Raw genomic sequence first — 23,959 nt, forward strand, 5'->3', positions numbered from 1 at the left:
GGAGAACAGGATTTGAGAGGAAATGAGATCATGTGAAAAGAGACTTAACTTTTCAATCAGTAAGCTTTCAGTTTCACTAAAAGTAGTACAAGCACATACTACAATGAAAAAAATTTCAATCCCATATATTCTCTAGAAAAAAAAGTATTTTTCCTAGAGGTATGCATTAGAGAGATATGAAAAACCTCTCCAAATAGGATTCACCAAGGCAGATGGCAGAGAAAAAGACTGATAAACTCTCACTGTTATATTGTTGTTTGGCAAGAAAATATAAAGAAAACCAAATGTCATACAACAAACACTAAGGGTTATCATTCTGACTGTATATAATGAGTACTTAAAAAATAGGTAAGGTACATAAACAAATACTAATGTTCCAATATGCAAATAAGTGCAAATTAAAATAAGTAGGAAGCAACATTTAGGAAGTATATTTCACCTAAATTAAACTGATGAAGACATTTTGCCCTGCCTCCGATAAAGATTTTTAGAAAGGTAATTTCCAGGGTAGGTAAGAGTTGGGGGTAAGAAGTATACGACTATTACTGTATAAAATTAGTAGAAGTATAAATTGGTGTGGCTTTTAAGAGAGCAGTTTGAAAATAAATGTTAAGAGGCTTAAAAATGTGTCTAGCAGTTTTAATTTGTATTTCTCTAATTGTGAACAGGGGCCGCCATGTAACTATGAGTGAGCATGCTGTATTTAGTAAAGGAAAAGTCATTTGCAAATGGTGAATACTGTATTATAACTCATTAAAAAATACCAAGCATACCTTCAGGGGAAGAATCTGGTTGGATACATAACAAAAGGATTAAAAGCTCTTTTTTGGGGAGTGATTTTTGGCTCTGTGCTCTACACCTTTTAGAAAAGTAAGACTATAACAAGGAAACTATGAAGAAAATAAATCTAACATGCAGAAAAATGTGTGACAACAGGATGAAAAGTCTGGAGCACAGAGAAGAGTCTGAGCCTAAAACTAACTGCAGGCACACAGCTATGTGCTGGGTAAAATACGTAACCTCTCCGGGCCTTGAATTCCTCCTCTGCAAAGTCAGGGTTTCAGCCTGGACTGCTACATCCCATGTGCTTCTTAGTATTTCATAATTGTGGGCAGCCATAAATAACACTTTTAAATAAAACAGAAGAGTACAGGTTTTACATAATGAAAGGTTAGGAGATTACCTGAAGAATTCAGCTGCATATGTATGTTATGTTTATAAAAAGCTGTTTTTCTCCCCTCAGATAAAACGTCAAACAAGGATAATTACCTTTTAGTATGCTCTTGCTCTTCCTCTGGGAATGGCTTCTGCTTTTTCTTGGTCTGTTCTTCCAACAGCCAACTTTTCCTCTTCAGCCCCTTCTTATGTTCTGGACTCAGGTTTACGCTCTGTACAACAGCCTCAATGACATCCGTAACTGTGTCGGGACGGAGGGGCAGGGCTGCTCTTTCTTCGCCTTCATTCGAGTCAGGGCTGACAAACCGGGCAGCCTGGAATGCTTGCATTGACACCACAGCCTGGAGGGGGCATTTCCGAGGTCGCCCTGGTCTGCGTTTCACAAAGTTATTCCCTGTCCTGGCCTGTCTCTGGAGTTTTTTGGCTTTTAATATTTTATTGACATGGTCCAGGTTTTTCTTAGTGGCCAAGATTTTGTCATAATTGCACATTTTCCGAGCTTGGCGCTGCATGGCTTCCACGACACTTCTCTTGATATGATGGGGCGAGCAGCTGCTCGGCAACTTCTCAGACAGGAGTGAGATGCTGCTACTGCAAGAGTCACTGGGGGCTGAGGGCACCAGAAGGCTGTCCGGTTTTCCCAGGGCTCGCTCCCTGCTGTGGCTGCGGCCTGGACTGGAGGAAGGTGGCCCCGAGGCAGATGCAATCACAGCATCTATATTCTTCTCCAGGGGCTCTTGGTCCTCATGTTGGACCATCCGCTGCAGCAGACTATCCACAGAGTCATCCCCGGAAGCAAGCAATCTTGGACTTCGAGAGGGAACTCCATTTACTACATAAGATGACAAATCACACATAGAGACAAACTGAACACAGCTAGTCATTTAAATAACTTTTTACATCAAAGGAATACTGCTCCATTTTTCTTAACAGGATTAAACATCCTAACACCATATGCATTTGTCTCTCCCAAGCAAGTTGATGGTTTATTTTCCTGAATAAGGCATATTACAGTAATCATAATAAATTCAAAACTGGCCTGTTTCCCTAACAATATGTGAGTTAAAAACCAACAACAATTCTCAATCTCTGAGATGAGGAGCAGAAAGAAATAGTTTATTTCTTCAAAACTGACGGTCCATTTAACTGTAGAGACTTGCCAGTTGGTGATATTTCTAGTTCAGTGCTTTTTCTGACAATGCTGCAAGTACAAAGGATATAAGTGAAACTTCTTAAGAAAAGCTTTAAAACTAGAATACTAAACATATGTATAAACTAATTTAGAAAGAATACACGTTGACGGTAAGATCAGAAAATAAGTGGTCTTCGATGAATCTTGTTATCTTAGTGGCCCAATGACTTGGTGAACTTTGTTTCTTCAAATACCACTCCACACTTTTTTTATGACTACACATAATGTGGGAAATGCTCACCTTCCTCTGGTAAGTAAAACAGTATCTGTAAACATCAGATCGTAACAGGGCCATTTCCCAAGATACCTAGTTGCTTACTATTAATGAACACAGGTCATACCTTTCCAAAGCTGATCAACAGATTTCCTACCTATGTGAGTTTAAAATGTGGTACTATTCTAGGTACTCCTAGTACTCCGGGGCATTCTAGATTCAGCCTCATCAATTTTTCTCAAATTACCAGTAACTTGCTTCAGATAATATCCAGTAGAGTCTTCTTTAAATTCAGGATTTTTCAAATTTCAAATTCTCAGAGCTATTAAATATCACTACTTCTTAAAATCTGGCCTCCACTGTTTCTCTGGTAATACACTTTGATTATCTTCCAATTACTTGCAACACTATCAGATTTAACTGTAGAAGTCCCTAATCCCCAATACTGTGTCTTTACCTTTCATACTTACTTCCCCACTGGCGACATGTTTATTCTCACAGTTTCAATGATCAGAACACACATACTCATCTTCAATTTTCTCTGAAGACAACCACAATGAGAACTGCTTCCTTCCTATACCTGGCTTGAGCCCATGAGCATTTCTCACTTTCTCTGGTACAAGTGCTTTCCTTGTTGAACTCTCCACACTCCTTGGCAATTCGCTCAACTACCACCTATATTCTGAGATGCCCAAATCTCTATTTTCTGAATAAAACTTTTTTTCTACTTCTCTACTTTTGCATGTTTCACAGATTTCTCAAGCTCACATTCACAACTTATGTCATTACCTTCTCCTTCAACCTTGCTCCTCCAGACTACAAAACTCAGTGAATGATACCATAAAGCCAACTCTTCTACATTATATGTATGGAGCACCAATTACATAGCAGGAATTTTGCAAGCCAAGCTCAGGTCACATCATCTATTACTTCTCCTCTACTCTCCCCACAAACCATAAAATGTGGTTCTATGTCAGTCTGGTCTCTTCAACCCATCCCCTTTCCTCCACACTACCGCAGCCGCTCAGCACTGAGCTAACCTGGTCTCCCTGCCCTAACTGCTTGTAGGGCTACTACAACATGTACCCAAGTCTTGTACTTTTTCTCCCACCAAGTGGTAGTGTCTAATTCCCCTCTTGAATATGAGCTGCCCTTAGTGAGTTGCTTCTAGCAAAGAGAATTCCACAGAAGTAAGAACATGTTGATTTCCAAGTTTGGGTTAGAAAAGGCAGGACACGTTCCACCTGGGTCTCTCTGAGAACATCTGCCCTTGGAAACCCAGCTTCCACGGTATAAGTCAGTCTAGGCAGGATACTGTCCCGTTTCCCAATAGATCCTGCTAAGGTCATAGACAACAGCTTTCATAACAATGACTGCAGCCATCAGTAAAATCATATTTTTATGTATTATCCCTCTTAGTGTATTTATCCCTTTGGATGTATTTCAAAACAGAGCATTAGTTCAAGGATGGGCCATAAGATGTCTTGTACAAAACTGTATTTGTTTATGTATCTCAATTACTAAACAGAGGGTCTCTACACTCCCTACTATTTCATTTCTTTGTCTATAACTAGAAGGTTAGGACATAGTTCTGACTGAGTGATTTGCCTTTTGAATGCAAAATAAAGGTGGTCACTCTTGTGCTACTGGAGTAAATGAGAATGCTAGGTCAACCAATACTGAGGATATACTGATCAAAAACACTTAGATTTATACTGAATAGGAATTAAATTTGCATTTGGCTCTGGAATAAACTCAGGGCACTACCGTTTGACAACAAATTTTCATTAATTTTTTTCTGGGTCCCACAGGCAATATAAATCTGCATGTGAGGGGCGCCTGGCTGGCTCAGTAGGTGAAGCATCTGCCTTCAGCTCAGGTCATGATCCCAGGGTCCTGGGATCAAGCCCTGCGTCGGGCTCCCTGCTCAGTGGGGAGCCTGCTTCTCCCTCTGCCTCTGCGCCAGCACCCCCCGCCGCCCCCGGCTGTGCTTTCTCTCACTCTCTGTCAAATAAATAAATAACTAAAACCTTAAAAAAAAAATCATCTGCATGTGAGACAGGAGGTGAGAATGAGCTTGTGGAGAGGTGCTCCTTTTCCTGCTCCTGCCTTCTTCTGTGATGGGTTTGTTTCCATTTGCTCTTACCCTGGTAAATGTCACCTTTAGGGAGTGCCAGATTTATGCAGGGAAATCTGATACGAACCTCTGTGCTGCTCAGGCTCTATGCCACCAGGAATCAGGCAGATGTCAAGCGGTTCTAATACTCTCTAGTTCTGTTGAATCAAGCTTTCTGAAAACTTCTGGTTTCCTATTTATTTATCTCAAAGTTCAGCAATGTTTTAAGAAATGTTTTCCAAATTTTATCCAGTATTTTAGTTTTAGATACCAAGAAGTTTGTTTGCTCAGTACATCTAATTTCCTCACTGCTGGAAATAAAGAGCTCAAATTTATACCAACCAAGGCCACCTGAATTCTAGCAGTCCCTTCTCAAGCAGCCAAACTGCTCTAACTCTGCACTTGCAAACTGGTTTTATAAAAATCATCTTCTCAATTATTAACGTCCAAATCTTTCTTACCTCTTTGTGACATCTGACATTAAGAGGCTTCTATTACATGTACTCTTTGATTTTTCTACATAAACATCTGTGTAAAATTTTTATGTCATCACTGACACCTTCTCTTCCACTTCCCTCCAATGCGAATGTTTCTTAAATCTGCGTTCCTGCTGTCCCCTCTGGGTTAGCTCACTCACTGCCAGATCAACGTTTCTATTACATACTGCTAGGTCTGCATCTCTACCAGACGTCCTGCTCAAACTACAAGCCACTGCTTCCAAATGGCTCACTAACATCTCCACCTCAACAGCCCAAACGCTGCTCAAACTGAACATATCCAAACCTGGAGCCATTATCGATGCATTTCTTCACACATTTCTTGTCACATTCCATTCTCCACGCTGCAATGCTGCAGAGTTTCTCCAAAATGTGTGTGTGGTAGACTGTGCTGTTATCATAAATACCTGCTGCCCTGCCTTCCATAACATTATACTCCCCCCACTTCCTTCACAGAAGTCTTAACCATGCGATCTGCTTTAGCACTGAAATGTGGGCAGAAACTCTAAGAGCTGGTCAGCGCTTTACTGTGCTGCTCACCCTCTCTCACAAGACCAGCAACACTGCAACAGAGGCTCTGCTGACAGAGTCCTGGAAGGACGGTAACACACAGCAGACCCGCAATGGTCACAAGGCATGAACAAAAGGAAGACTTTGTGGTCTCAAGCCACTGAAGTGTTGGGCCTTTTTTAGCACCGCAAAATCTATCCCATTCTGAATTATACGATATATCAAATAATTCTTATCTTCCCTGTTCAAAATCCTTCAGTGGCTCCCAACTGCCTCCACAACAGAGTCTCAATGCCTTCAAATGAAACAAACACACAAAAAGGCCTATGCTGTATGGGGTCCAGTCTGTTACTACTTTTACAGCCTCACTCTCTACCACAGTCACATAATATCCCTCACACACTAGTGACATCCATGTGCTGCTCTCCAAAAAGAGCATTCTCTTTCATGGTTCTGTGCCTTTCTCTGTGTTAAACACCTTCTTACTCTTTACTCTGCCCCACATGTTGACACAAGTGACAGTTTATGTGTCACACCTTAAGGGATGTCCTCTTTAGTCACGCACATGGTAAGTGCTGGAGTTCCTCTGTGTGTCACCATATTTGCTCACTGGTCCGTTACAGAATTTAACACACCTTTGCTGGTGACTATGTCTGAATCCTTGAGGGTAGGAGCCTTATCTCATCATATTTGTATCTCCAATGCTCAGTATTCAGTTACTCTCAATAAATATTTGTTTGAATGAATAAAACGGCCTTATAGTAAGAGTAACTTTATGGATCTAGGTATTATTTCTTTTGTTTACTGAAGTAAAATATTTTGGTGATTTTCTTTGTGGCTATCTCCTTGAAATCTCATTCTTTCTTTTCAGGGGTTGGCAAACTTTTTCTGTAAAAATCTCAATGGTAAATATTTTAGGCTTTCGAGGACACATATGATGTCTCACATATACGTTTTTCCTTTCTCCTTTATCCTTTTAAGCAATCCTTTAAAAATATAAGAACAGGGACACCTGGGTGGCTCCATCAGTTAAGTGTCCAACTCTCGGTTTTGGCTCAGGTCATGATCTCAGGGTTGTGGAATCGAGCCCTGTATCAGGCTCTGCAGTTAGTGGGGAGTCTGCCTGAGATTCTCTCCCTTTCCTTCTCCCTTCCCTTCTACTCCTCTCCTCTCTCCCAGCTAGTCCTCTCTCTCTCTAAATAAATAAAATCTTAAAAGAAGGAAAAGTAAAAATGATTTTTAGCTGAAGGCTGCACTAAAAGAGGCCTTGGGCAGCACTGGTCCACAGGCTGCAGTTTAGTAAACCCTGGTTTAGGTTGATACCATCAAAAGTAGTCAGTCACTGTTTAAGAGTCTCTCTGAAGCAGTATGAAAACAAAGCGTTCTGAGAGACAAAACCCTCACTGCTGCTTGAGTTCAACTGTACCTCTGGCACAATGGTGCTAATAAAAAGCTTCAAATATGCTGAAGCCCATCATCAGATAAATTCAACAAGCATGACACGCGTACAATTTGACAGGCTGGCCTTGAACTGATGAAGGAACCAGATTTTCTGACCGTAAGTCACAAGTGATCTACCAATCAAAAAATATGACAGAAAGCCAAGAAATGGTATGTCACTTCTTGCCTAAAATTTTTAATGGTTCCTGAGTGTAATTAATAAGGTTCCCTACATGCCTTTACAGCCTCATCTTTAGTCCCTTTACCTAACCACACTGGCTCTTTTATTTAATTTTTTAAACTCACTGTTCTCCCCTTTACATATGTTACTTCCACTGCCTAGAATGATCCTACCAGTGCACATCTCTCCTGATGACACTGATAGATTAAAAAGGACTTCTTCCTCTGCAATCCTCAGAGGACAGATATATATATCTGTATATTTAAGATACATAAGATATCTGTATATCTTAAATATAAGATATATATATCTGTAATATATATATTTTATCCTCTAGTTTTGTTTTTTTTATAAACACACAACCAGTAAAAAGGAAAAATTGAGAGCATAATCTAAGTCTATGTATGAACTGCACAAATATGATATACTGTATTAAGAGGTTATACATATTTAAAATATATAAACATTACACATTTTAAAAGTTAAGGTTAGAAATAAATATTAATAGAGATCTTCTTACAACCTCATAAATTGTTTTGCACATCTCAGAGATCTGTAAATGCTACTCTGGAAACTACTGCTTTACTAAGACAATTTTATATATATAGCCTAGCCTTTATTAAATAGTTCCAATCCACACTGCCCTGTAACACCACACACTCCTCTACCTCAACTCAACTTTTAAAATCTCTATTTTGTGTCTGCCTACTCTTGTACCTAGTCATTTTGAATTATTCCCTCTGGACCCCATCAAAACAAATGCACATCTGGGAGCAAGCCTACCTGGACTTAAGGAGCATGAAAGGGAGGACTAGGACACTGTTTTAGTGTACATTTCTGCTCATTCACATATCCCACAACCGCTTCTGTTTTTTCCTATGGTACGTAAATACAAATTGTAATTTATGTTGTAAAAGTTTACAGTATCATATTTTAAGTCTGTTCACAAGTAACAGGTGGGAAATTCTAGTTAAAGTCTGGTGAAATAAACAGTACTTGCCTGTTGACGAAGTACTCTCAGATGACGACCTCTTCCGGGTGGGGCTACAGTTTGTGCTCTCTGATGGTCGCTGGGAAGACTTTTCTGAGGTTGGCTGAGAACCTGGAGGGAGAGGAAAAGATAGACATCACAGGAAAATTCAAGTCTAAAAATGAAGTCAAACGATGCTGTGTCAGAACTGTAATGTTTTGGTTGTTGTCGCTGCCATTCCCTGCAATAATACAACTTCTAAGTGGACGACAACAAGTGGACAATAAGCAGAGGACAAACCATACTACGTGCTGCCAAAAGAATTCCACAGGTCTCATGTACATGAATTTCTCCTGTTACGTTAACAGAGGGAAAACTAGTTTTAGTGGAAGAATGAACAGAATACACGATTTAGTTTTTATGTATCACTACTATGAAACATATTAAGACATTTATTGATAAAGGTCACTAGCCAAATTCTAATCATGTCTGTTCCTGATTATCAATTCAAATTCATCATATGAACTGACAAACAAAATTTATAATGCAATTAATTAGGAATGACTAATGTGAGAAAGCAGGTCCACCCTGAGCATTTGATAGAATCAGAGGTGAGAAGCAGAGTCAGACCTTAAATCAGTACATCCTATCTACTCCACAGAAGTCACTTTCCTAGTCTGTGTGTTTCCTCTACAGCATATTCGGGAAGAACTGGTGACTAATTTATCCATGGAACAGAGCAAACCTACTTTAAAGCTGTACACATAAGGTTCCTATATACATAAGAGGTCATAAAGACAAAGAAACAATTTCCTTTCAAAAAGTTACACACTTTTTGCCAAAACCCGAAATCAATGCAGCATAATTTAACACATTTCTTACTGAAGAGAAAAGTATGTTGTTCAGGAAAGATTATTTTTCTGGATAAAATATACTTGGTTCTGATACAGGATTCCTTATAACCAAAAAAGCCAGCTGTTGAGAATACATAATAAATATCCATCTCATGTTTATCAAAAAACTAGCAGTACTGTGAAATGTTTACTTTTAACTAGAAAAGAAATTACAAATAGAAAGCCTTACATGTAACTAGAAGCACAAAAGCTACAAGAAATCAAATACTTGAAGATGAGATTTTTAAGATCTGCCTCTAAATGAGAGTTAACTCCTTAATGAAGACGTGACTAAGTGAATGAAGAACAACCTGAGGACAGAAGAACTGAATGGAGCTACGTTTCTAGTATTTCCCTTTCTCTGAGAGAAATAATAAACCCCAAGCCCTGTTTTATTTATATAGTATCTTAAATCACATCATTGTAAATCCTCTTTTAGCAGGCTCTTTTAGCGTTGCCCAGGTGAGATATAGGACTATGTGTTGCCATTCAAGAGTAACAAGTTAGATTTTTGGGAAACTGATATTGTGATAGTACATCCTATTTCTCAAACAGTGACGACTAATGTGAGATCTAATCAAGAAGCAATACTGTTTATTGTTGAATCTTAAAAATAAATACAAAGGGATTTTAAAAACCAGCAGTACAATAAATCCCCCCCTAGATTGTGGTTCAGATAAAATTTCCATTAAAGAGCTAAATACCACAATAAAAATATCTAAGTGAAGACATAACTTTATAAATATTAATACTGAAGAATCCATACACTGGACAGATAAATATTTCCTACTCAGACACACAGCCAAGACAGAAGACAACAGTGGCCAAGAAGCTTGAGACATCAGTGAACTCTCTATCACTATTCTCCTGATGAATAGGCAAATAATCTTAGATTAACTACGAGGGAAAGGAGGTGTTGGAGAGTACTTTTTATAAAGTCTTCTCTCTCAGTCATAAACTAACATTTATTGAGGGCACTTTATATGCTTAGTCCTATGCTAGACATTGTGGAGGTGGGGGAGAGATATAAAAACAGCACACAAGTCTCTGCCCTCAAGGAGCTGATCTAGGATCTTGAATGTCATCATGTACTACATTTCAGATGGCATTTGTGCCATCCATTCTTGAGCTCCGTCTTCAGTTTCTAGGCTATTTGGTAACGTTTCCCAAATTTCTTGCTCATCTTCAAGAAAGTCTTGATGAGGCTTCAACTGTACCTTTGATCATCAGGATATCCTGAGAATCACCCTGCCTGGCCTCACCCACCTCAGGGTAAAAGAGGGTACAGGCACTTTCTTCAAAGCTCCTTCTTTTGGTGGCATCTGGAGCTGCAGAGGAGGCAGTGGGAGGTGGAATGGGGGTCAGATCCCCGGAGATCGTTATTGGCAGCATTGTACAGCAATTCCTGAGAAACTGAAACAATTGAGAGAGACATGGCTTAGCTCACTTAGCTTCTGAGCCGCTTTTCATTTCCTGAAAGTAATGGAGGCCAGCAGCCCATTCTTAGGATTTAACAGGAGATTGGAATAAAACTTCATTCAGGATGGTTCTCATTTTTCATTTTAAAAGTCTGTTTGAATTCCCTTTTCATAAAAAGCAGAGATGTTCTTAACACTATTCCATATTTAAGGGGAATAAGGATGTATCCCTGAGATATAGATCTCTAGGGTTCGGTAATCATCAGATCTAGATCCTTATTTCATTTTAAAACGTTGCTTATAGGATAGTAAGATGATGAGAATACCTGAAAAAAATGACCTAATGATGTAAAGCAACCAAGATTAAGACTGGAAAATGATGACCAAAACTTACATGCACGAGGTAGCAACCTGTTAAAGATGTTCAAACTGGCCTAACAGCAGAAATCACAGGAAATCTGCAAACATTATCTCCAACTGCCAAAAATGTACTGTGCAGCTGGGTGGCTAGAGAAGAGCAAAGTAACACCCAGAGAGAACAAGCATGTCCATTTCAAAAGCGACCAATAAATCCATGTTTCAAAACCTAAAAGAGAGTGCAGCGCAGAACTGTGTGTGGTGGAATGTTAAGTACATCACCAAGGGGCAAGGTGCCCTGAGTCTGAGTCCTGGCTCTGCTACAAATTAGATTTTAGATCCAGGCAGGTAAATGCACTTGAATGTTGGTTTGATAAAGCACTCTAACTCACACGGCTAATGTGAATTCCAAAGTGAAGCAATGTAAAAAATTAAAAGGGTTTTTATAAATGTCACACTATTACACGTAAATTGGCTCCTTAGGTTTATCGTTAAATTTTTAGACCCTAATTACTTAATAATGTCACTGACAGGTGTAGGCAACTATTCGATATTAAAGTAACAAAGAAGGGCAGGGACTTATGCCCAGTTAGGAAATGGAACTATTGTAGACTATCAAGCATCATTCTTAAACATGAAGAAGAGCCAGTAAAAGAAGTACGTCTGACAGGGAAGTAGGAGTAAGAAGGTACCTCCAAGGCTCATAGGTACCCACAAGGCTGGAAAAACCTCCTCTGAAGTGAATCTTGAATCCACTGACTCTTGAGTACAGCTTCTCCAGGGCTATGGAGATGGTTATGCTCTGGATTACATCCATAAAACCCGATGTGCCCACAGGAGGCACGAGAACTTGTCCAACTCCATTCCGGAGGAGTGCAGCCGTCTGCTTCCCCTGCTCGCTCCTCACATCTCTGACAACGTGGCGGACTCCTCAGGGCGGCGACTGCGCGGTGGCCTCTGTCACGTGATACAGGTTTGTTCCTGTCTCATCAGGGGTCACTGCAGATCTGCCTGGCGGGGCATATGAAGCCCCTCCACTCCTTGTAGGACAAGAGGTTTGTATGGATTCCAGTTCAAGAAACTCTGGTACTCCATCAAAGAATACACATGGAGACTACATATAATTTTACTTATCAGAGACTTCTCATCATTTCTCATTTCAATATAGTATGAAGCCGAATAATTAAATACTTCAGAAGTAAACAGAATATAATGGGATTCTTCAATTCACAAAACTATTGGGTAGAAACACTACTGAGTGTCTCATTACTCAGATATCTGGCAGCTTCAGAAATATGTTTAGAAATGCCACACACATAAATGAAGTAGAAATTACAGATAAATCACAAAAGAAGTACCCAAATAAAACCGCACTTCAGCATAAATGTAAGTTGATTACTACATGTATATTCTTTCTCTTCAGTTGGAAAAACAGAGATCTTCATGTAAAACAGAAGGCAGACTATCAGTAAGGAGGGAAACTGAAAGGGGAGAATATCATAAATTGGGAAAATAATGAGGGAACTAAGAATTGAACACACTCAGACATGTGAAGGAGCCTTGGAAGTCGTATTGACTATATGGTCTCTGGGTTTTACCTGGCCACTATTCAATGAGCTTTTAAACATAAAGACAGACTTTGGGGAAACATTTTTGCCAAATTAGACAAAAAGGGGGAAAGATGATACTTATACAGCAAAACCATAAGAGGAAATCATGGATAAGAAAGACAGAAAGTTGAGAAAACAAAAAAAGAACATAACTGGATTTTAAGGGACAAGAATCTGGAAATCTTTCCATGATACCCAAAAGTGGGTGGAAACCAAGAAGCTGTCCTGAAGTTGATTTGTCACAAGATACCTTGCTTGATGTCTACACAGCAGGAACTGAAACCACTCTAAGATAAAAAAGAAATACTACATTTACAGATGCCTGGGTGTGAAGACAAATGGGCAGAGATATTAGCATGGGAGTGGAAGGCGTCGCAAAGAAAAAACTGGAATAATAACTCAACCTAACTACTTCATTGAAGCCCGGAGTATCCTAGGCTAAAAATGAGGAATTTCCAAATGTAAATTAACAAAAGAACACAATGAATGAAACCAACGGCTGGTTGGATAAATCATGTATTTCTTCAGTGTAAATCCACTATGAAAATTTTCATAACTTATAGTTATGAATTCTGGTCATGCCCTGTTGGGAGCTCAGCACTAAAGACCCAAGAAACCAGGGAATGGTTTGGGTAAGCAGAATGTTTGACGTTTCTTTCTTTCTCTTTTAAAAGGATTTTATTTTTCAGTAATCTCTACACCTAATGTGGGGCTGGAACTCAAGACCCCGAGATCAAGAGTCCCACGCTCCTCCGACTAAGCCAACCAGGTGCCTGTGTTTGACGTATCTAATGCTAGAAATATCTTTGGGTAAGCTACGGGAGAACAGATTAAGTGTACCAGATTTGGAAAGACACCATGCTGTAACCAGTTTATAGATGATATACATTTATTTCAAAATCACATATTTAAAACTAGTTTTTTTTTTTTTTTTTAAAGATTTTATTTATTTATTTGACAGAGAGAGACACAGCGAGAGAGGGAACACAAGCAGGGGGAGTGGGAGAGGGAGAAGCAGGCCTCCCGCAGAGCAGGGAGCCCGATGCGGGGCTCGATCCCAGGACCCTGGGATCATGACCTGAGCCAAAGGCAGACGCTTAACGACTGAGCCACCCAGGCGCCCCTAAAACTAGTTTCTAACATTTAAATCATTCCTGCTCACCAAAACTAATGCATATTGTAAAATTTTAATTTGAAGAAAGAAGTTTATATTATCATTTACAAGTCAAGGCTATTGGCAGTGTTTGTTGATCAGTGAATGAATCAAAACTGGTTATAATACAAATGAATACCATAGTAAAAGAATGTGAACATAAAATACCAAACTATTTGGAAGTTTCTGATCAGGTTTTTTTGTTTCCAGATTCAAATTCTGAATCCTTTGCTATGGTTCACAGCTCAGGAGCCCTGGAAGCTTCTCTTGAATGAGCTGAGCACGGAGACAAAAGCTTGGTCCATGAAAAAAACAGCTGTTCTCAATTGTGGAAAATACATTTACTGAGAGCAATACATTTCATCTGACTCACCAATTAAATGCACTACAAGAGAGAATGATTCAGAGCCTATGCTGGTGATTTTTAAGCTAAAAAGTGTTTTTTTCCCTCTAATTAGGCTATTTCTCATAATATCCAAATCAGATTATTCACTGAAATGGAATTCCTCTGGAAATCCCCAAAACTGTACAAAACAGCACAATCAATTTTCTGACCTCATCTCCACATGTTCACACTTCACTTTTGGGTGTATCTTTATACATGCTGGTGAAATTGTCGTAAATCAGAAAATTCTGATCAATGCGCACAGTCTTAAGTTAAAAAGAAAAAAACACAGTATACGTCACTTCTACTATTATGCTTTTACAATGAATATACTTTTTTCCAAACAAAAAGAAAATTTAGCTCTAATTTATGCTTGGGGGACAAAATAATTGTCAAAACCTATTTTTAAATATATATGTGGGTGTGTATGTATGTGTATATGTATTTATACATCTATAATTTGTAAGCTATAAATGGGAAATACCCCATGCTACCACTCTCCCCATTTTGAAATCAGGTTGCAGGTTCTGACATGTACAGCCAACCATGAGCTGAAAATGCTGGAAAACAGGGATGGATATGTGATTCTCCAGGTCAGAAACTATTTCCCGTTAGGCCTATCTGATGTCTACCTAACGTAAATACATACTTAATTAACTTGGATTAGTTATGAGGACTGGATGAAGCTAGAAAGCCTGGCCTGGCTTCCATGTGAAATCACTACAATTCCATGTGTACCAGGCGGGTCTTAGACCATTAGTCTGTAACAGTTACTATAGAAGGGTACATAAGTTAAAATAAGCTAAACACCCCATAAACATCATTTATAAAATAATTAGACCTGTTACCCTTTTTAAAGCTTTATGCAATTTAATTTGTTTAATCCAAATCTGCTCAAGTAATTGCCAGTTTGCCCATCTATGAAACAAGAGGTTAGTAACCCTGCTTCAGACTACCTGGGAAGGACTATCCTTCCTACCTGTGCCCCGATCTAATTTTATTCATTTTTCTCATATTCACATCAACATAATCAGATATGCTTGTTTTATGCCAACGAACACTTAATGATAAATCTACTCGATACAAACATCTTTTTTTTTCTTTAATCAGTTATCAGTTGAGATAGGCTTCATTCAATAATTAGTACTCTTTTTTTAAAAAGATTTTATTTAGCTGAGACAGAGTGCCTGCGCGCGCGCACGCGCACGCGCACACGCACGCACGCACTGGGTGGGGGAGGGGCAGAGGGAGAGGGAGAAGCGGACTCCTCACTGTGCAGGGAGCCCAATGTGGGACTTGACCCCAGGACCCCGAGACCATGACCTGAGCAGACGCTTAGAAGACTGAGCTACCCAGGTGCCCCAATACTCTGCTTTAAGAAAAAATCTAAACTGGTTGGAGTAATTTTAAATTTACAGAAGATTTGTAAAGACAGTATGAAGTAAGACTTCTCATATATCCTTTACCCAACTTCCCCTAATGTTAACCTCTTATATAACTATGGTACATTTGCCAAAACTATGAACTTAACTTTAACATAATTTTTTCACTTATGTCCTCTTCCTGTTCTAGGGTCCAAATTAGGATATCACATTGTATTTAGTTGTCATGTCTCCTTAATCTCCTCTGATTTAAGACAGTTTCTCAGTCTTTCCTTGTTTTCTCAGGTCCTTAATACTTTTGAGGAGTACTGGTCACATATTTTGTATAATGTCCCTTTTTTGGGCTTGTTTTAGTATTATTAGACTGGGCCTGTGTTTTTCAAAAGAGTACTGGGGATGTGAGTTTTTGGAAAGAATACTACATTGTATCAGAGGGTACATGTTGCCCTCTGATTTATCATTGGTCAAACTGAACTTGCTCCCAGTTAAGGTGCTGTCTGCTAGGCCTCTCCATTATAAAGTTACTATTTTACCCTTTCTGTATTCTGTTATGTGGCCTTAGGTCGCTAAGTTCAGTCTATATTCAAAAAGTGGGGAATTAAGCTCCACCTCCTTGAAGAGGATAGTCTACATATAATATTTGGAATTCTTCCATAAGGAGGATTTGTCCTTTCCTCCACTGATCTATTTAATCAAGTACTCGTATTTTTTCCCCCCAAGTAAGCTCTACACCCAACATGGGGCTTGAACTCACAACCCCGAGATCAAGAGTTGCATGCTCTTCTGACTGAGCCAGTCAGGCGCCCCATACAATCATTTATTTATATCAACATTGAATAGTAGGTATTTACATATTCTTTACATTATAATCCATACTGTCATTACTAATTTTGTTGCTTAAACTATTTCTGCTTTGGCCACTGGAAGCTATTTCAGGATAATGTCCAGAAGGTAATTGGCAATTTTGTAATATATGGTATAGTAAGTAGTTTTTTGGATATTTTAACAGGATACCAATTAATGTATAATGAATCTATCTCCAAATTATGTCTAGAAAAAATATCAGCTGCTAAGACTGAGGTCAATTTAAAATAACAAAGTTTAAGGGCACCTGGGTGGCTCAACTGGTTGAGGGTTGAGTGTCCAACTCTCGGTTTTGGTTCAGGTCATGACGTCAGGGTTATGAGATCAAGCCCCATGTGGGACTCCGCGCTCAGCAGGGAGTCTGCTTGGAATTCTCTTTCTCTCCCCCCATCCCCCTGCTTGCACTCTTTCTCTCTAAAATAAATAAATCTTTTTTTTTTTTTTTTAAGATTTTGTGTATTTTTTTTTGACAGAGAGAGACACAGCGAGAGAGGGAACACAAGCAGGGAGAGTGGGAGAGGGAGAAGCAGGCTTCCCACGGAGCAGGGAGCCCGATGTGGGGCTCGATCCTAGGACCCTGGGATCATGACCTGAGCCGAAGGCAGCCGCCTAATGCCCGAGCCACCCAGGCGTCCCTAAAATAAATAAATCTTCAAAAAAAATTAAAAAAACAAAGTTTAGTTATGCTCTTTTCACTTTAAGAATAATGTGACACTGAAACAATCACCTCACTGACAAGATGCAAATATTTTCTTGACAGAATGTGTAATTACGAGTAAATAATAAACCAGAATTGCTACAAAATTTAAAGCTGTAAGAATTCTAACTGTGTGCACTTCCTCAGAAATCTAACATTTACCACTATACAAACTGCTGAGATCACAAAAGATAACATACTAAACCGAACTGTCCACTTTCCGTCCTTCTCTAACCAGTCTCTGCAGCACCTGACGCTGACTGTAAACTCCCCTTAGGACAAACCCAGCATGCTCCCTGTCTCCAGGGAGCTTTCACAGCTTCCACAGTCACTTCCCGAAAACGTTTATCTTCAGGCTGATTTCTCTTCTGAGCTACAGATCTCCACATCCCAGTAACCAGCATGAAACCCAAATCCACTTTCTGCTCCAACCATCTCCTCCTATATGCCCCCTTTCATTCAGTCACAGGGCTGTCCAACCAATTCCTGAAAAGAGGGATCTTACAGACATTCTAAAATCTCCCCCTTTCCTCACCTCTTCTTAAAATCGACTACTATGCTTTCTTCATCACTACCTTAGTTCAGGCCCCCATAATATTTTGCTGGGATGATTCCCAAACTGGTACACCTGATATCTTTCCAGTCCATCTACCATAGTGCTGTCAATATAATCTCAGCAAATCATTCTTCTTTAAAACCTTTAACGTGCCCCGCATCGGGCTCCCTGCTCTGCGGGAAGCCTGCTTCTCCCTCTCCCACTCCCCCTGCTTGTGTTCCCTCTCTCGCTGTGTCTCTCTCTGTCAAATAAATAAAATCTTTAAAAAAAAATAAAATAAAATAAAACCTTTAACTTCGGGGCGCCTGGGTTGCTCAGTCGGTTGAACATCTGCCTTTGGCTCAGGTCATGATTCTGGGGTCCTGGGATGGAGCCCCATATAGGGCTCCCTGCTCAGCAGGGAGTCTGCCTCCCCCCCTGCTCGTGCTCATGCTCTTTCTCTAAAATGAATACATTAAAATTAAATAAATAAATAAATACATACATACATACCTTTAACTTCCCATTGCCTATAGGGTAAACCCTATTTAACTCCTTGGTATCTTATATAAACAAGAGGTTTTATGATCTGTCTCCTGCCTATCTTTCCAGCCTCATCTCCTGGGTCCCATATCAAACTGTTTGCAGTTACCCAAGCACACTATCAGATCTCCAAGACCCTGAAAAGCTTATTTCTCTGTAAGCAATAGTCTTCACCCTTTATTCTTTGCACACTAAACTAAAAATGTCTATCTCCTCAGTTCCTCTCTTCTCTACCCCCAAAACATGTTGTGAATATCTCCATTTTAGGAACTATCAATAATTGCTTTTTTTAAGATTTTAAGTAATCTCTACACCCAATGTGGGACGCAAACTCACAACCTGGAGATCAAGAGTCACAGGCTCAACTGACTGGGCCAGCCAGATGCCCCTGGGGCTATCAATAATTATTTGTATACATGTCTATGTTTTCTGCTGAATTGTAAATTCCTGATGGCAAGAAATGACATTTTATTCATGCTTGTATCCCCTGCTCCTGGCAAACAATAGACAATAACTGTGAAGGGGGCTGCCTCCTGGGTGGCTCAGTCGCTTAAGTGACTGCCTTTGGCTCAGGTCATGATCTCAGGATCTCAGGGCTCCCTGCTCAGCTGGGAGTCTGCTTCTCCCTCTGCCCCCCCTCTTCTCATGGTCTCTCTCTCTCAAATAAATAAAATCTTAAAAAAAAAATCTAGACACATTTCTGTTTGCTTATCAAAAGAGTGATTGTGAAGAAGATAGAGAGGCTCCAAGATACAAGCTAACAGAAGAATTCAGACTTTTGATATAATAATTTATCTGTTCTTTGTCTCGGATTCCTGGCAAAGAGCTTCAAAAACCCTTGGAATTTCCTGAGTGATAGAAGTGTCTTTGTTATGCCAAAGAGGTGATTTAAGGTGGGCCCCAAGATAGCCTCACTGATGGGGCTGCTCACTAGAAAGACCAATCACAGGATCAGAGGACTGAGATTTTGGGCCAGCCCAATCTACAGTGAGTGGAGAGGGGCGAGAGATTGGGTTCAATTACACAGTCAGTGATTTAATCAATCATGCCGATGTAATTAAGCCCAATAAAAACTCTAGCCCCAGAGGCCTGGTGTTGCATCTTGATTGGTGAACACAGTGATATGCTGGGAGGCGACACAGCCAGATGCCACAAAAAGAGGGCATGGAAGCAGTGTGTCCCCTTCTCCACTCTAGACGTTGCTACAAATCTCTTCAATTCCTGATCTGCATCCTTTATAATAAAACTGTAATCCTAAGTACAGTGGTTTCAGTTAGTTCTTCTTTTTTTTTTTTTAAAGATTTTATTTATTTATTTGAGAGAGAGAGCACGAGATGGGGGAGGGTCAGAGGGAGAAGCAGACTCCCTGCCGAGCAGGGAGCCCGATGTGGGACTCCATCCAGGGACTCCAGGATCAGGACCTGAGCCGAAGGCAGTCGCTTAACCAACTGAGCCACCCAGGTGCCCGGTTTCAGTTAGTTCTGAGTCGTTCTACCAAATTATCACAACTGAGGGGTTGTGGGAAGCCTCAAATTTGTAGCAGGCTAGACCACAGTGTGGGTGGACTGGGTCACTGAAACTTGCCCTGCACAGTAAGGTAGGTCTTTGAAGGACTTTGCTCTTAACTTGCTGAGTCTTTCCTAACTCCAGGTAACTAGTATCAGAACTGAACTGTAGGACACCCAGTTATGGTACAAAATTAGTGTCAGAACAGTGACTTCAGAGAGACCTTAATGGTTTTGTTATTGTTTTAAAGGGGAAGGAGACACGTTCTTATTCTTAAAGCAAATATTTTCCTGTATTAGACCGGTTATCTCATTTCCTGAGGACACTGAAACCAGGCTCACATTTATTCTTCCAGCCCACCTCCTGTAAGGGGTCTCTTGGGTGACTCTAATGTTTATGTAGATAATACATTCAACCACCTCATCTGTCTTCTCACTCACCTTCACCTCAATCCTACACCTCTTATAAGTTCCTTCTCATAACTCTTAGAGGCCTCGAACTCAAATGTTCCTTAGAGACAGATACCCTGCTTGAACATCTGAACCAGGCCAGGTACAGAAAACTACAGGAAACGGAGGACTGAGGGGAGCTGAAGAATGCATATCCCAACCAAGGTCGGGGGGTGGGGGGTCGGGGGGGCCTGCTACTACTGAGACACAGCCACTGATGTCATCCAGGAAATGTGGATTAACTGTTGCCAGATGTTCTGATTTTTCTTCTAAAGAAAAGCAGACTTCAGAAGACTTTCACTCTTATGTGAAATCTCCAGATTTTTTTTTTTTTTTTAAGATTTTATTTATTTATTTGACAGAGAGATAGAGAACACAAGCAGCAGAGGGAGAAGCAGGGTCTCCCCCGAGCAGGGAGCCCGATGCGGGGCTCGATCCCAGGACCCTGGGATCATGACCTGAGCCGAAGGCAGACACTTAACGACTGAGCCACCCAGGCGCCCCTCGAAATCTCCAGATTTTTAAACTTAAGCAATTAATTTTTTAAAAACAGAAGAGATCACAAATGGTCCCAGATAAACCAAATGGCTGTTAATCACTACTTTATTTATTTTATTTTTAAAGATTTTAATTTATTTATTTGACAGAGAGAGACACAGCGAGAGAGGGAACACAAGCAGGGGGAGTGGGAGAGGGGGAAGCAGGCTTCCCATAGAGCAGGGAGCCCGATGCGGGGGTGGATCCCAGAACCCTGGGGTCATGACCTGAGCCAAAGGCAGACGCTTAACGACTGAGCCACCCAGGGGCCCCTAATCATTACTTTAAATACTGCAGTTCCTCGGGCGGTCCTAGGCCCTCCTTTCTCACTCTGTACTCCCTCCTTAGGGGAGCACCATCCATCACACGATGACAGATACACAGACGGTTCGTAAATTTATAATCTTTTTTTTTTTTTTTAATAGTACAGTGAAAGAGCCCACACATAACTGATAAAGAGAAGAATACCAGGACAATATGGAAATTGTGCGAGTCCACACATGATTTTTCAAAGCACATTAATGTTCTGAAGCACCAAGTTAACAGTGGAAGAGAATATATTCACACAAATGAAATGGAGTAAACCATGGAGCAATGCACTTCTCTTCACAGTGCCCATTCATCATTCATCCCATATTCCTCTTCTTGGCTCCAACTGGTCAGAGATTTTCTGATGAGTGCTTATCCTGTGCTTTCCCCCAATCTCCATACAAAAAAACCAAACAAGGACAATAAACCAGAACCAGCTATATGTGGCATCACTTCATTTATTTGCCAATTTTTGGGTCTCCAGCTGAGCAGCTTCAACCCTTCTTTATAGTCCCTTCTATCAAGTTACTTTTATTTCCTAAAAAGTTAAAGCCTATGTTTACTGGAGTATCTCTTTATTTATTAAACAACTTGTCTTTTTAACTGCTGCTGGCATTTTCTAGAATTATTTTTCTTGGTGTTCTGGTTACAAAGTTGCATACATTTGGCGAATCTGCTCCCAGCTTTATCTTTTCCAGAAGCCCTTTTATTTTCAGTGAATGATATTGACAGTTTCTCAAAACCTCCTAGTGAAATGCCCCTATCTCCAGCCAAAACATCTTTATTGAGCTCCAGAACTAGATCTCCAACTGCCTGCTCAGTATCTCCACTTGAATGTTCTAAAGGCATCCCAAAGGTTACGCAGATTAAAAGTGAAAACTGTGCTCTCCTTAAATGTGTGCCTCCTCCCGGCTGGCACCAGCCCTCTCCAGTGTGCCTGCACAAGTCGACCAGCTGCTCACCTAAGTGCCACCGTTTCCTCCAGACAGACCACCGCGCCACCTACAAACCAGTCTCCCTATAGCTATTTTTCTCCTCTGCAGTGCAGTGTTCACACATGGGCCAGAATGATCTTTTAAAAAAGCAAATCTAAAATCAACACCCCTCTGTCCCTTACCTAAGCCTAGTATAAAACCTAAACTCTCCGGACACAGTCTGGCTTCTCTATTTGCCACAACTCTGGAACCATTCTGTGTTCCTGTCCGACCACAGTGACCCCGCCGCAGAGTCTAACATCCAAGCTCTTCGTCCAGGACCTTCAACTGTGCTCTTTACTGAAACCTCAGCTTGAGAAGCCAGGGGCTTCTCATCCTTCAACTTTTTGTCCTTGGGCCATAACTAGTAACTTTATCTAAATAGGTGTCCCTCTCCCCTAATGATCCATCTTGACACTGTTGCATCAACTTGATGGCGTTTTTCCTCAATTATGCCTTTATCTGCGTGCTTGCTACGCTGTGTCTTCCTTCACTAAAGCTGAAAGTTAATGAGGCCTGCCATCATGTCTTTACTATACACCAGGAACAGCACCACGTTTTAGAATTTAATAAATAAAGGAAGGATTGAATGAATGAATGAATGAATGAGTAAATGGAATCCCATTTTCCCAGCTAACTGCTGCTCATCCTTCACGTAACAAACAGTTTAGAGTCACTTTCTCAAGGATGGCTTGCTGAGTTAGGCCCCCCATTCCACACTCTCATAGACCCTGTTCTTATTCTTTTTTTTTTAATATCCCTTTATTGATTTTTAATGACATTTAACATGTAAGTTTTTTTATTACCCCTCTCCTCCATTGTAAGTTGCATGAGAACAATGAACTTGCATCCCTTATTCCCTAGTATATCACAAGGGCCCACAAAGTAGAATGCCTGGCAGACAGATATTCAATAACTGTTGTTGATTAAATATTTATCAAGTACTTACTGAATGAATCTAATTATAAGTTTAGGAACATTTTTTTCTCTTTATTACACTGTTAAAAACTAAAGAATGCTCAGTTTCTGAACCAAAATGGCTTTTAGTTTTTTTAAAAGTTCATGAATAATGAACATCAGGAGCAAAAACTTATCTCTGAGGGGTTTATCATTTCCTCTCATGCACAAGTTTTTAATCTTTGGGGGAAAACTACTACCAATTAACATTAACATCTATGTACTTACTATGTGCAAACCCCTTCAGTAAACACTATAATCTCATTACTTGTCATGATTACCTTATTATTACCATTTTATAGGAATGGATATAGAGGCTTAGAGAATTTACTTAGAGAATCTGATGAAATGTATGGATTTTCTCCTGAAAAACACACACAAGCATACATACACATAATTTTATTTATAACAAGAGAGGTTCTATGGACTCCCTAGGGTTAATTTACAAACCCCCAGAGTTGAGATCTCTGATAAAGAACTTCTGATTAGAGATGCCTTCTACACGATTGGGCAATGCTGCCTGTTTCTTGTTTTCTATCTTTGTTTCACTTCTTAAGACACTTTGTAGATGTTACAAATGTATTTATTATCTAGATTTGCTTCATGTCATTTTATATACATTTGAAGCAGCTTTTATGAAGATATCTAGAGATAACTCTGCAGAATGAAGTCCCTCTGAATATTGTTACCTTTTATGAAGCTGATAATTTTGAATGCTTAGATTTTTATTATGAGACATACAGGGTTAACAACATTTCTTCCTATAACATTAAATCACTTATAATTATTAGATTAGCATATATTAAAAATCCTGCACAGCTACTAACAGATATCTAAGAGCCATTTATCACTGAAGAAACTGTGTAATGGCTTTTCTGCATAAGAAAGAATCATTTTGCCTGGTTTCCAAAAGTTGAGTGTTATTTGTTTATATAATATCTCTTCTCAATATTCAAAATTATTGCAAAAGCATGCCTTATCTTACTTCTCACATCTATTGAAAATGAGAACTTTGAAGACAACATTCCACATTTATTTATAAAAACAAAAACAAACCAAAAACCAGTAGATCTATTAAAGGTTCACATACATGT

At 39.8% G+C, this 23,959-nt stretch overlaps 1 protein-coding gene across 2 annotated transcripts in view; it reads right to left on the reverse strand.

Moving 5' to 3' along the window:
• ASH1L (ASH1 like histone lysine methyltransferase) overlaps positions 1 to 23,959 on the reverse strand; it is a 166,395-nt gene that overhangs the window by 101,130 nt on the left and 41,306 nt on the right. For both annotated transcript variants that reach the window (XM_021682126.2, XM_044915859.1), the window contains exons 3-4: positions 8,327 to 8,428; positions 1,270 to 2,008 (exon numbers count right to left, since the gene is read on the reverse strand). In XM_021682126.2, the coding sequence (XP_021537801.1) occupies positions 1,270 to 2,008; positions 8,327 to 8,428 (841 nt within the window). The remainder of the gene's footprint in view (positions 1 to 1,269; positions 2,009 to 8,326; positions 8,429 to 23,959) is intronic.

Source organism: Neomonachus schauinslandi, chromosome 6, assembly GCF_002201575.2.
Source record: "Neomonachus schauinslandi chromosome 6, ASM220157v2, whole genome shotgun sequence".
In the NCBI taxonomy this organism is placed as follows: Eukaryota; Metazoa; Chordata; class Mammalia; order Carnivora; family Phocidae; genus Neomonachus; species Neomonachus schauinslandi.